The sequence below is a fragment of the Vicia villosa genome, linkage group LG1 (genome assembly GCF_029867415.1).
Source record: "Vicia villosa cultivar HV-30 ecotype Madison, WI linkage group LG1, Vvil1.0, whole genome shotgun sequence".
NCBI lineage: Eukaryota > Viridiplantae > Streptophyta > Magnoliopsida > Fabales > Fabaceae > Vicia > Vicia villosa.
This window is the reverse complement of record NC_081180.1, coordinates 2,033,942-2,048,632: the sequence shown is the minus strand read 5'-3', so window position 1 is coordinate 2,048,632 and position 14,691 is coordinate 2,033,942. Positions and strand designations below refer to the sequence as shown.

Here is a 14,691-nt window from a genome sequence, read left to right as displayed (position 1 = left end):
TCAACAAGTTTGTACACCAAAGTTTTGAGTGAATAAGTGGTGTGTCTCTCACAATGGTGTGTTGCTCAAAGGAAAGTCCCACATAATAGAATGCTCCTCGCTCGACCCCCCCTGATTGTTGCGCTAACAAATGGATATTTTTTCAAGTATATGGGAAATCTCATTTCTTGGTGCTCCAAGAAGCAACCGGTGGTTGCGTTGTCAACTTGTGAAGTTGAATACATTGCAGGTGCTCTGACTGCGTGTCAAGCTATTTGGTTGATGAATTTATTGCAGGATTTGAAGATCAAGGTTAGCAAAACTGTGAAGTTGATGATTATTGCGCTAACAAATGGTATAAGAGTCTGGTTTCGAGAAAGGGATCGACTCAGTTGTATAGAAATTGACTCCACGTGGTCGTGGATAAGTGTCCGACATGTGGGTAAGAGTGTTCCGTTGAAAATGTCAATGATGGTACAAGTGTATGTGGAAGAAAGAACTTCCACTTAAGGGGGATAATTGTGTATAGACTCACACTTGAGGGAGAGTGTTGAGAATATAACACGTGTGAGTAGTATTTGAAAATAGTCCCACATGACTTGAGCATTTATAAGTGGGAGGTTTTAGGTGGACAAGTGATGTGTCTTCCACAAAGTGTGTTGCTCAAATGAAAGTTTCTCAAAATAGAATGCTCCTCGCTCGACCCCCGATTTTTACGCTAACAAAAATGAAACCCATATTTGTATTTGTTTTAATTATTTCCTTTATATAACAATATATTTTATAATATTTTTTAAAGTAAACAATTTTTTTCTAGTCAAATTAAATAGTATGAAATTTCACATAATTGTTAGCTAAATTACTTACTCTAACAATTTTTACCATTAAATAGTATATTAGTTACATGTCTTTTTGATATTTCCATGAATATTAAGAAACAATAATATTTTTTATCTTGCAAAAATAATATTTTATTAATACTATAAAATAAATAATAACTAATTAAAAATATAGTGCAAAAAAATTACTAGTTTTAAAACAACATTTTATTATCCGTATCTTACTAGTATTATTTTTGAAAACTTTCAATTACACTTTCTATTTGGTGGTAACAAGCAAGAAGTATGTACACAATAAGCAACTGGCTATTGACGAAGTCCTTTCACCTATACACTCCAAGCCTATTTGTTTCCCACACCAGAAAACAAAAACGGATACAAAAGAGAAAGCTAAGTGTATTAGAATACAGGACAACCATCAACAATAATTCCTGGTGCAGTAGGGCAAGATGCCAATGGGCAATGGTCTAATTCAGTTCCCCACCATTTGAGACTGTGGCCTGCATTTTGCAGAGCAAAGAAAATCAAAACAGCCATAAGAGCCGTGCCTGCGTCAAGCGCAACTGATAAAACATAATTGTATTTCTGCCACCAACGTTTGTAGAAGCGGAACACAAAGAAGTTGAAGGTCATTCCTGTCAATAGCCAGGTTCCAATGTTGGTCGGAGTTGCAGGTGGCATTCCAGCAAAACCATTCAATATAATTGGCATGTTTATCTTGGGAATCCATTTTTTGTCAGGGTAGATTTTGCTAAACACCCAAACAGGAACTGGTAACACAGCTCCAATCAAGAATAACCATACCAGGTTTCGGTACAATCCACCGGGTCCAAATAGCCGTCTTGGTCCAATCAAACCCCATATAACCGATGAATCAAATGTCACTCGATATTTCGGGCACGTCCAAGGACTGTCACGGTGAGCTTGATCATCCAGGCAAATGTCCTTAATACTATCCAACATCCACCAAGCCACTGAAACGTTCACCACTCCAGCCACTAGAGTTCCCACCAGCTATTTCAACATTTCAAAATAAATTAATACATAAATAATGATTGATAAGAACAAAAAGAGCTTAAAATAGGAGGTTTTGAGATGAAAAAGACCTGTGCTGTATACATGCATCGAGGAGGAATTTTCATGTAATGCCCGAGTTTGAGATCTGACAAGAAGGAGAGTGCATGGGCGGTGGTGATTCTCCCATAAATCTTGAAGATCAAATTCGCAATTGGTGTTCCAGGAAGGACATACCCAATCATGAACTGTGCTATAGTGTCATATCCAAGTTGCTGCAAAATAGTAGTATATTACAATCGAGATTCGATAGGAAAGAAAGGTAGTATACTAAAGATGGAAGAAATACCTGGTTGGTAGTTGCTTGGATGACACCAATTGGGAGGGTTACAACAGAAGCTAAGGCAAAAGCAAAGAGCATACCCCACCATGGAAGTTGCATTTCCACTTTCCACACCAAAGACATTATTATGGATAGTGCCATGCTCCCAAATAATACAATGAGGAACCACCATTCTGGTACTGTCTTATAAGCCTTCATGAGTCTACTATGCACATCCAATTTTACATTACTCATTGCTGTTCTGCTTTGTCTCCAAATGTTTCTGCCAACAGGAAACTATATCAATTAGGGGTGTAATCGGATCGGTTTGGACCGGTTTTTGGTTGAAAAAAGGTCCGAACCAATGATATTTCCATCGGTTTGGTTTGGTTCGGTTTTCAACATTTTTCAAAAATGGAACCGAACCAAACTAACCGGTTTGGTTCGGTTTGGTTTGGTTTGGTTGATCGGTTTACAATATTTATTTTTTTAAATATTATATTCATCCGTATATTCTCCATTATCGTGTTTTTTGGTGTATTTTATACTATTATTTTTTTAAACATTATATTCATCTGTATATTCTCCATTATCGTATTTTTGGTGTATTTTATACTATTATTTTTTAAAATAATATGTTTCATGCTATATTTGTTCAAACAAATTACAAGTTGCTCTTATTCCATACGAAATAGTGACATCATTTCCTTTGCAAGTTTCCTATCAAATATAAAAGTTAACACTTAGTATCAGAAAGTTGGAAAGGGATTTCAAAGCTTAACATATAGAATATAACAAAACACACATTCATTAACATGTTTCACACCTCAAACACACATCAAAACTATTTTGTAACAAGATCTAAATGAGTTTTGATGAAGAAAAAGAAGAAAAAAAAGGTACAAAAATATATGAAAATTAACAAAGAGAACTTGAATACGAAGAAGACGACCATAACATATCATAATGACAGTAGTGAAAGGAACAATAGTTGTGGGCAGCAAGAGCAGCAGTTCTGTGAAAGCATAACTTTTGTGACTTATAGTTTCTATTGTCTATGCTTTAGAGTTTGATTCTAGATGCGTGTTTTGCTTAAAGGAAGGAAGTGTAAACAAAGATGGATAATAGTTGGACCGATAAAAAAATTGAGTTTAATGATGGGTAGAATAAAATATTTAAAGCGTCATTATTTCCATTGGTTCGGTTCATCGGATTGGCGGTTCCTAAAAACTAAATCCGAGAACCGAACCAAACCACATCGGTTTTTATTGGTTTGGTTCGGTTTTTAAACCAAACCAATAATAATCGGTTTAATTTCGGGTTGGTTTGGTTTGGATTGTCGGTTTAATTGGATTTTTTTGACCCGCTTACACCCCTAATATCAATGTCATTCGTCTTTAAGAAATAAATTTACTATAAAGACTTTGACAGCAAACTACCTTCCCTTAAACAATGCTACATGCGTCAGTGATGCTGTAAACCTTGCGAAAATTGCTCCAATAGATAATGCGTAGAGAGGACTAAGGTATAACTTGCTATATTTATTGTATGCATCAATGTCAAGATCATATGCTTTGCTTAAGATCTTTGTAGTGTCATACTTTTGTCCAGTGTGAGTGAACAACTGGTTAGAGAATATAGGAAACTTCCTAGCATCGAAAGTGTTAAACTTCCAGTAACATATAGGTACAATTATATAGACGAACAAGATAAATCCAACTCCCATATTCACAATGGAAGTCCACGGTGCAACAAGAGGGTTTCCGCGATAAGCTGAAATCCCAGCCCAATCAAATGTGAAGGCCCCGACTCCAAGTCCTTGGTAACCTGATCCAACTTGATGTGCTGTTACATTATTCGGCCACACGTAGCAAACCCATGAGAAGAATGTTAAGACTGTGAAAAGATATCCTGGGAGCGCATAATATACGAAGCTTAGACCCGTTATAATGAGGAAAAACTGCATTCTTGTAAGTCCTTTTGTTTTTTCGTCTTTTTCATGGAGAGCTCTATAGCAAAAAGTTAATGATGTAATCAAGCTAGTAGTATTAGAGTATAAAATAGTAGTAATAAACAAGCATCGGAATTAACTTTGACTAAGTAATTGGTTTTCATATAATTACGACGAATCTAAGCGACAAGGATTGAATTTCAATGACACGTAACATAGAAGTAATGGTAAAAGAGTTAACCTAAAGAGGGAGACTTGTGCAAGGTTTGCTGGCCACCACATTTCAATTGGGTCAACCAGATACCTCCTTAGAATCCCAGCCCATCCAAACCCTATTAACTGCAAAATTCATAAAATCAACAACCAACTATATAAAGCAAATTTATCACAGAATATTTTAACCATGCAAATATATATATATATATATATATATATATATATATATATATATATATATATATATATATATTGTGAATCAACCTGTGCGCTTATGACAATGAAGAGAGCAAGAAGAAAACTAAGATTTTGTCTATAATAAGCTTTCATAATAGTAATGGCACCAATGGAGTAAACATCACCACTACCACCAGAGGAGGAAACACCACAGTTAGCGAAGACAGCGATGATAACATGCTCCTTCATGTTAAACGGTCCAGGATTTAGAGTAAAACGCCATCCAACAAAACTATACTCCTTGGTCGGAAGAGTTTCGGCCATGAACTTTCCTATTGGGAGAACAGCTATTTGCATGAGAATAGCTGAGATAGTGAGAGGTTGAGTCCTGAAAGTGAAAAACGTGTTGAGAGAGATGAGAATGACGCAGGAGGCTATTCCAAGAAACCATGACCGGAAAGTCAATACCGGAAGTGATGGATCGTCGGTTTCAGGGACGACTAGAGCTACTTCTTCAATCGGACATCTGTCGTCTGGTGCTGCTTTTTCTGTGTCTGGAGTTGGAGTTGGATTCTTTAGCGCCATTAGACAGTGAAGATAATTGGAGAGATAGAGAGAATGAGAATGTGAGAGTGAACAGTGATGTAGCTTTCTCTCCCAGTCAAATTCATCTTCTTCTTATGGACTTTAGTTGTTTATATAGACACAAGCTAAACGGTGCTCCGGCGTGTGAGTGGAGGTGGTGAAAACAGTAAAACACGCTTTTTCTTTTCATTTCCGTCGTTCCAAGCTGACATGTCATACCGGGGAGAACCGTTAGAATGCCACGTAGGCATAATGGCAAACCTCATAACTATTATAAACAACAATTAAACGGTGCTCCGGCGTGTGAATGGAGGTGGTGAAAACAGTAAAACACGTTTCTTCTTCCCATTTCCGTCATTCGCTATAATACTTGTTTCAAATAAAAAACCATTTATGGCAGAAGAATATTATTCCATAACGAGACAAAAATCATATATAACAAATAAAATATTAGAAAGGAAATAATCGTCTCAAATAAATTAATAAATGTATTAATATTAAGAGCAAAACATCATCTTAAAAGAAATTGTTTTGAAATCTATAGTTGTAAATGGAAGTTTTGAAGTTTACGATTCTATAACATATTCATAACATCCTTTTACTTAAATTAACCTACTCCTCTCTGCCATTTAGTACTTTACTTTGAACATCTTCTCAACATATATGTAGCTAATCTAATTGTCAAAGTCCTGATATCTGTAAAGATAAAGATATTTTAAACTTGCTTCGTTGCTTTTCAACTATGCTTGAGTTATCATGATCATTTTCAAATCTAGATTTTTCTTTTGAAATAACTAGTTATTGAAAAAAAAATCGTAAATAACCATATTTCAGAAATATTTACGCAACTAATCAGGTTTCAGAAACGACCAGAACGCAAAAGCCAACTCAAATGGCGCATACATGCAAAAAAATAGAAACATGTGCCACTTCATCTGGCGCATTGGTGTCACTTTTATATGTGACAGCATCTTATTTGGCGCATGCATAATAAAAAGTAAAGCATGTGCCACTTCACTTGGCGCATACTTGTATTTCTTTTTTTTTGTTTCGGTGTTTTATATTAAGTATAAATGGAGAAAAATTATAATATTAATTTAAAGTTATGATTACACGTCGCTCCGAAGAATCTCCGGAGACATGTCACAATTTGGACGGCAAAAACTGCGATAATCCGGTTCAACGTCGTGGAGATGCACTACAGTGGCCGAGTAAAAATGCAGTTCGGCATGCATCAGGATATCAGGGTCAACCCAACCTGTTTGGACCCATGGCATCAACAGAGAGTCGATGCCCAATGGCCTTACGCATCCAATTAGAAAGCTTACACATTAAACTAATATTATCATTTTTCTCCATTTATACTTAATTTAAAGTTATGACTACATGTGCCACTTCACTTGACGCATACTTGTATTTCTTTTTTTCTCAAGAATCTCCGAAGACATGTCGCTCCGCAATCTGGTCTCTGTGTAATTTATGACAGGCATGCTTTTATTGAGAGTGCATACAACAATCCTGCTAATGGATGGCATGACCCCCTTCTACTCATGTCTACTGCATTAGACATATCACACAAAATTTCATGAGGGAGATAAAAGACAGGGCCCTTCGTTGTTCGCAAAAAGAGGTGAGAAGTGGAGTGCAGTGCTACGATCAGGACAACTATGGAGCGAAAGCTGTATGAAATTTATGAAGGAAGAAACTGCCAAATCCAACAGCCATAAGATTACCGGATTCGACCGTCATAACCATAAGTTCATTGTAAAAGAGGCGATTGACCACAACGAGGGGCTGACAAGACAAGAGTATATGGCTCTACTGCCATCTTGTTGGTGCGATTGCGGATAGTTTCAAACCTTTCGTATACCATGCTCTCATGTCATTGCGGCATGTGCATATGCTCATCAAGATGCATTGTCGCTTCTATCTCCCACTTACAAGTCCAAGACTTTGCTCGGTGTATACAACAACGACTTTCCAGTGCTAGCAAAACTGGATTGTTGGCCTGTGTATGAAGGTGAAATTGTCTGGCACAACGACCAAATGCGAAGGAATAAGAAGGGTCGTCCCAAAAGCAAGCGTATTACAACTGAAATGGATGTGACTGATAATCTAGAGAGAAAGTGTAGTGTATGTCGTCAAGTCGGGCACAATCGAAAAAAATTGTCCCAATCGTGCTATGACCTCAACAACATAACAAAAATGTCGAACAACAAGTAATGTATTTTTAGATCTGAACGAATTTTTTTTTCCATTAATCAAGTTGGTTACAACAAATCGAAATTTACTTGACACGAAATTAAAATACATAACACAACATCATAACATCTAAGAAATTACAATTGTCAAAACAATTTCATCATCACCATTATGTCGGTGTCAGTTTTGACCTCGTCCCACCAACGTTGAGGTTTTCCAGTCGCGAGAGAGGTGGTCGTTTGAAGTCGCTGAATCCTTCTAATGCCTTCGCCATCTTGAATATCCCCGTCTAACCAACGCATCAAGGACCTCTTAAGATGGTTCATCGAATGGATGTTCCAAAAATTCATTTTAATCGGGGGTTACACCGCCGAAAAAATAACGTGGCCATCCCTTTTGAAAATTATTTCGGAAGTCATGAGAAATTTTTTTTGAAAGAGAATGGTAGAAAGAGAATAGAGATGTGAAGAATGGAGGAGTATTGGGTCCATATTTATAGAAAATGCAGAATACAATTATCCGCCAAGTGAAGTGGCTCATGCCTTACTTTTTAACATGCATGCGCCAATGAAATGGTGCCACCTCATCCATGTGCCATATGAAGTGGCGACTACTCTATAATTTTGCATGCATGCGCCATCTGAGTTAGCGCATATGTTTTGGTCGTTTCTGAAACCTGGTTAGTTGCGTAAATACTTCTGAAACATGGTTATTTGCGTTTTTTTTCAATAACGGGTTATTCCAAAAAAAAAAAACTCAAATCTAACTACTTCTATAATGTATAGTAATATTAATTTAAATAACTATAATGTTAACTACAAAATATCATCCTTCAAAAATTAAATGACTAAGAATGTCAAATTTAAATATCCATGAAGACTATAAATGTCAATTTTTTTTCTAATTCTAGCTATTGATGTATCATTTATGGTAAATAATATACATTAAAATTTTGTGTGAGAAATCAATAAACATTAAAATTGTTTCAAAAAAAATGAATTATAAATTTATGGATAGTATAAATATCAATTTGTTTCCTAATTCTAGCTACTGATGTCCGGCGAGCCCGGGTGTAACGCCCGTAAATGTGTTTTTCTGATTAATTGTGATGTTTGCTACATTTTCCTAAATTTTACCGTTTTTGAGTCGAGTCAGTCGGTAAATATTAATTTTGCTAATATTTTACTTATTACTTTCCATGTGTGTAATTATTATGTTTTGGGTGTTAATTGGTTAGAATTAATGTTTAGTGACATTTGGGCCAAAATTAGAATTAATGAAAGTTGAGTGGGGGAAAATGAGAAGTAGAGAAATAGAAAGAGATATAGAGAGAAAAACAGATATTTTGAGATACAAAGAAAGAAACTTGTGAAGAGAAGAGAAAGAAGAGAAAAACAAAGAGAAGAAGAGAAGTGTAGGAATCCAAACCAAGCTAGAGCCAAGAATCCAACCAAGGTAAGGGGAATGAATTTAGTTTATCTTGATTGTATGGTTCTTGTAGTTTTGTATGTTTTGTTCTTGTTCTTGCTCTTTTCCAAGCTTGTTCAACAATGGTAAATTGTGTGTTTTGTGAGTTTTGAAGTTATAAACTTGATTTTGTGGTGTGTATGTGTACTAGGATGATAGATATTCCCATGGATCATGTTTGTTTTTCATTTCTCCATGTTTCCTTGCTTATGAAGAAATATAGGTCAAAGACAATATGTGATGATTCAACCATGTGTTAATCATGGATTAGGTGTATATATAGCATGTTTGTGTTGTATTGGTGTTGGGATGAAGGTTTAAATGGGTTTTGAATGGTTTAGAGGGAGCTGAGACGGTCTGTTGCAGAACTGGTTTTTCTAGGTTTACGCAGGTCCGCTGAGCGGAGGGGGTCCGCTGAGCGGAGGTCCTTTTGCAGAGAAATCTCTGTGAGGGTCCGCTGAGCGGAGGTTCTGTAATTTTGTTTGATGATTTCCTGACTGGGTCCGCTGAGCGGAGCTCAAGCGGACTGTGCGAAATTTTGTTTTCCAAACTTCGTTTTGTTGTATCTTTTGAACCGTAGGTCGTTTCTACGCGCCGTTTGAAGTATTATGAGAACCCTTGAGTATGCTTTATGATAAAGAGGAGTGTGTTGGTGGTTGAATGATTTTTCATAAATGTATTTTTGTGAAATGATATTTGCTAATCAAGTATGTTTTGACGATATATGTGTGCTGTGTGAATATGAACGCCTGAGTGGCAATTTTGATGATGTATCCGTGTGGATTAATATAACCGGTGTGATGTGGATATGTGACCGAGTTATATTATTGTTGTTATTGTTATGTAATCGAGTCGTTTGTATGCACAGCATAACATTTCAATACGTTAATGGCGGAATGCTGTTAACAGATGGCCTGCGGGCATGGTTACCAGTAGGGGCTTAATGCTCGGTAACGGTATATTAGCCTGAGTGGCAAGAGGTCATCAGTGGGAGCTAAATGCTCGATGACGACAGCCTGCAGGCTTCCTGAGTGGAATAAAGTCCCAGCATAATGCTTGGCAGGTGTATTTGTCATAATGACAAGGAGGAGTTTTACTCCGGATTTGGTACCACATGCATACGCATAGTCGAGTCTCATTCATCATCGTCAGTCTTTATAATTTATGTTATCGTTCATGTACTGCATTACTAATATATTGACTGTGGTTGACTTGTTGGATTATCTTGTTATGTGATTCTTAATGATATTTGTGGGCATTACTATATTGATCATGCTTTCATTATGAATTATATTCTCACCCTTCTGCCTTAATGTTACCTACTCGTGGGTAATGTGCAGGTGATCCGCAAGTGTAGATGTTCTCTTTGTAGTCGTCCGTTTTGGTGTCGTCCGCTCGTGATACGTAACACCTAGGGGGGGATCGAACACTTATTTTGTAGATAATGCTTATAGGATCCTTTTGATGTATATTTGATCCTTTAGATGCATTCGTATTATGTATTTTGGATACCTTCTCATGCGATGTATTTTGGAAGAATGTTGTGGATATTTTGTTTACCGATGCATTTATATAAGTATGAATATATTCAGGTGTTTATGAGTATCCGTCCTCTTTGATTATTTGTGTTACACATCTTTTGCGAGTATGTTATGTTTGGTTATGTGGTTACTTAAGTGTAACGCTCTAATTGTTTTTATGAATTTAATTTTTATACTCTGATATTTGTACCTATATGCCTGGGTAGAATTGGGGTGTTACATTAGTGGTATCAGAGCGGGTTGGTCTTGTCCGACCAAGTGTCGTGTCGTTTGGTCGAACAATTCTTGTGTTATTTTTTTTTTGGGCTTACTTCTCTTGGTGTTATTGTGAAGTTTAGAGATGGCTGGACGTAATGACGCTGCTATTGCTGCTGCATTGCAAGCTATGGCTGAAGCTATGCATACGGATGAGAATGCAAGGTCTCGGAGTTTAGCGACTTTCCAGAGGGAGAATCCTCCTGTGTTTAAGGGAATGCATGACCCCGAGGGAGCCTTGACTTGGATGAAGGAGATGGAGAGGATCTTTCGTGTGATGGATTGCACGCAAGAGCAGAAAGTCAGGTATGGCACTCATCAGTTAGCTGTGGAGGCTGATGATTGGTGGCTGGAGACTTTGGCAAGGTTAGAAGCAACCGGTGAAGAGATTTCCTGGATGGTGTTCAAGAGGGAGTTTTTGAGGAAGTATTATCCGGAGGATGTCCGTGGAAAGAAAGAGACTGAGTTTCTAGCTTTGGTTCAAGGCAGCATGTTTGTGTCTGAGTATGCGGCAAAGTTTAATGAACTTGTGAAATTCTACCCGCACTTTGTTGGTGAGGGAGCAGAATTTTCTAAGTGCATTAAGTTCCAGAATGGGTTACGTTCTGATATCAAGAAGGCGGTGGGGTATCAGAAGATTCGGGTGTTTCCAGATTTGGTGGACAGCTGTAGGATTTATGATGAGGATAATAATGCTCATCATAAGGTGATTAATGAAAAGAGGAACAAAGGTCCGCAGAATCGTGGGAAGCCGTATGATGGAGGGAAGGGTAAGCAAAAGATGAATTATGGACCAAGGTTTAGTGGGGGAGATGCTCCTGCTAAGATTGTATGTTTTAAGTGTGGTAAGCCTGGCCACAAAAGTAATGTCTGCAATGGTGACACGAGGAAATGTTTCAAGTGTGGGAGGGCAGGACATTTGTCATCCGACTGTACGTTCAAGGGAATAGTGTGTTTTAATTGTGGTGAAGAGGGACATATGAGTGGTCAATGTCCGAAGAAGAAAGTTCAAGCTGGTGGGAAGGTGTTTGCATTGGCTGGAACTCAGACGGACAAGGGTGATCGACTGATCAGAGGTACTTGTTTTATTAATGGCATTTCTTTAATTGCTATTATTGATACGGGTGCTTCGCATTGTTTTATAGCCGATGATTGTGTTAAAAGATTAGGTCTTGTTCTATCTGATTTGGGTGGTGAGATGGTTATCGATTTACCAGCAATGGGGTCGGTGACTACTTCTTTAGTTTGTAAGAATTGTCCGGTATCAATCTTCGGTAAGGACTTTACTGTTGATTTGATTTGTTTGTCGATGAGCGAGTTAGACGTGGTTCTGGGAATGGATTGGTTGATGAATAATCGTGTCCATATCGATTGTTATCATAAGTTGGTGAGGTTTCCATTTCTTGAGAAGGATGTGGAATTGGATGTCTTATCTACCAAGGAGTTGAATCGACTGTTAGAAGATGGGGCACAATTGTTTGGTGTGTTTGCATCGTTGACTGTGGAGAGTCGAGCTGCAGTTGGGGATTTTCTAGTAGTGCGAGAATTTCCCGAAGTGTTTCCTGAAGACTTTTCTGATGTGCCGCCAAGGAGAGAGGTGGAGTTTTCCATAGATCTAGTTCCTGGTACGAGGCCTGTTTCTATGGCGCCATATAGGATGTCGGCATCAGAGTTAGTGGAATTAAAGAAACAATTGGAAGAGTTGCTAGCAAAACATTTTGTGAGGCCTAGTGTTTCACCATGGGGATCTCCAGTTTTGTTGGTAAAGAAGAAGGATGGAAGCATGAGGTTGTGTATTGATTATCGCCAGTTGAACAAGGTGACAATTAAGAATAAGTATCCGCTTCCTAGGATTGACGACTTGATAGATCAGTTGGTGGGAGCCAGTGTGTTTAGCAAGATTGATTTAAGATCTGGTTACCATCAGATTCGGGTGAAGGAGGAAGATATTCAGAAGACTACGTTTAGGACTCGGTACGGGCATTATGAGTTTTTGGTGATGCCGTTCGGAGTTTCTAATGCACCTGGTGTGTTTATGGAGTATATGAATCGCATATTCCATGATCAGTTGGATAAGTTTGTTGTGGTCTTCATAGATGACATCTTGATTTATTCTAAGTCTCCGGAAGAGCATGAGGAGCATTTGCGTGTTGTGCTACAGGTTTTGAGGGAGAAGCAGTTGTATGCTAAGTTATCCAAGTGCGAGTTCTGGTTATCAGAGGTGAGTTTTCTTGGTCATGTGATTTCAGGTAACGGGATTGCAGTGGATCCATCCAAGGTAGATGCAGTGCTACAATGGGAGGTTCCAAGATCGGTTACTGAGATCAGAAGCTTCTTAGGTTTGGCAGGTTATTACCGAAGATTCATAGAAGGCTTTTCGAAGTTGGCACTTTCGTTAACTCAGCTTACTTGCAAGGGTAAGGCGTTTATTTGGGACATAGTTTGTGAAAGGAATTTTGAAGAGTTGAAGAGAAGGTTGACTTCAGCTCCGGTTTTGGTTTTACCTGATCCTGAGGAACCGTTTGTGGTGTATTGTGATGCATCGCATATGGGGTTAGGTGGTGTTTTGATGCAGGAAGGTAAGGCGGTGGCTTACGCTTCGAGGCAGTTAAGGATTCATGAGAAGAATTATCCCACTCATGATTTAGAGTTAGCTGCGGTGGTTTTTGCATTAAAGATTTGGAGGCATTATCTCTACGGTGCAAGGTTCGAGGTCTTTAGTGATCATAAGAGTTTGAAATACTTATTTGATCAGAAGGAGTTGAACATGAGACAACGTAGGTGGTTGGAATTCTTGAAGGACTATGACTTTAGCTTGAATTACCATCCTGGTAAAGCTAATGTGGTTGCCGATGCTTTGAGTCGGAAATCTTTGCATATGTCCGCTATGATGGCGGAAGAGTGGGAACTTTTGGAGCAGTTTCGTGATCTTAGTTTAGTATGTGAATTGACGCCAGGTAGTGTGAAGATGGGTATGTTGAAAGTGACGAATGACTTTCTGTCGACCGTTAGCAAGAGACAGAAAATGGATGTGAAACTTGTTGATTTGTTTATGGTGGCAAATCAAAGTGATGATGGCGACTTCAGAGTGGATGGTCAGGGTGTTTTGAGATTCCGTGGTCGAATTTGTGTACCTGATGATTCCGAGCTGAAAAAGATGATTTTAGAGGAAGGTCACAGAAGCAGTTTGAGTATTCATCCGGGAGCCAATAAGATGTATCAGGATTTGAAAAAGATCTTTTGGTGGTCTGGTTTGAAAAGGGATGTGGCTCAGTTTGTGTATGCGTGTTTGGTATGTCAGAAGTCAAAAGTGGAGCATCAGCGTCCTTCAGGGTTGTTGCAACCGTTGGATATTCCAGAGTGGAAATGGGATAGTATTTCTATGGACTTTGTGACGAGTTTACCAAATAATGTGAGAGGTTTCGATGCGGTATGGGTGATTGTTGATAGGTTGACAAAGTCTGCTCACTTTATTCCTATTAACATCACTTTTCCAGTTGCGAAGTTGGCTGAGATTTATATCAAGGTGGTTGTAAAACTACATGGTATACCGTTGAGTATTGTGTCGGATAGAGATCCGAGATTCACATCAGATTTTTGGAAAGGTTTGCAAGAGGCTCTAGGTTCTAAGTTGAGGTTGAGTTCGGCTTATCATCCTCAGACAGACGGTCAGACCGAAAGGAATATTCAATCGTTAGAAGACTTGTTGAGGGCATGTGTTCTAGAGAAGGGAGGTTCGTGGGATACTTATCTTCCGTTGATAGAATTCACTTACAACAACAGTTTTCATTCTAGTATCGGAATGGCACCCTTTGAAGCGCTATATGGTCGTAAGTGTAGAACTCCATTGTGTTGGTTTGAATCAGGCGAGAGTGTGGTACTCGGACCTGAGATAGTAAGAGAGACTACAGAGAAGGTGAAATTTATTCGTGAGAAGATGAGAAGTTCACAGAGTAGGCAAAAGAGTTATCATGACAAGCGAAGGAAAGATTTGGAATTCCAAGCCGGTGATCATGTATTCTTAAGAGTTACACCTATGACTGGTGTTGGGCGAGCTTTGAAATCGAGGAAGCTTACTCCGCGTTTTATTGGTCCTTATCAGATATCGGAGAGAGTTGGCAAAGTTGCGTATCGGGTGGCGTT

At 38.3% G+C, this 14,691-nt stretch overlaps 1 protein-coding gene across 1 annotated transcript; it reads right to left on the bottom strand.

Annotated features, from left to right (window-relative positions):
* Positions 1–1,217: 1,217 nt before the first annotated feature.
* LOC131599493 (oligopeptide transporter 3-like) lies at positions 1,218–4,919 on the bottom strand. Its single transcript, XM_058871827.1, has 6 exons — positions 4,586–4,919; positions 4,347–4,444; positions 3,594–4,163; positions 2,182–2,437; positions 1,925–2,107; positions 1,218–1,832 (listed from the first exon to the last, which is right to left on the bottom strand). The coding sequence occupies exons 1-6, from the start codon at positions 4,853–4,855 to the stop codon at positions 1,218–1,220; spliced, it is 1,992 nt and encodes a 663-aa protein (XP_058727810.1). The 5' UTR covers positions 4,856–4,919.
* Positions 4,920–14,691: the final 9,772 nt, after the last annotated feature.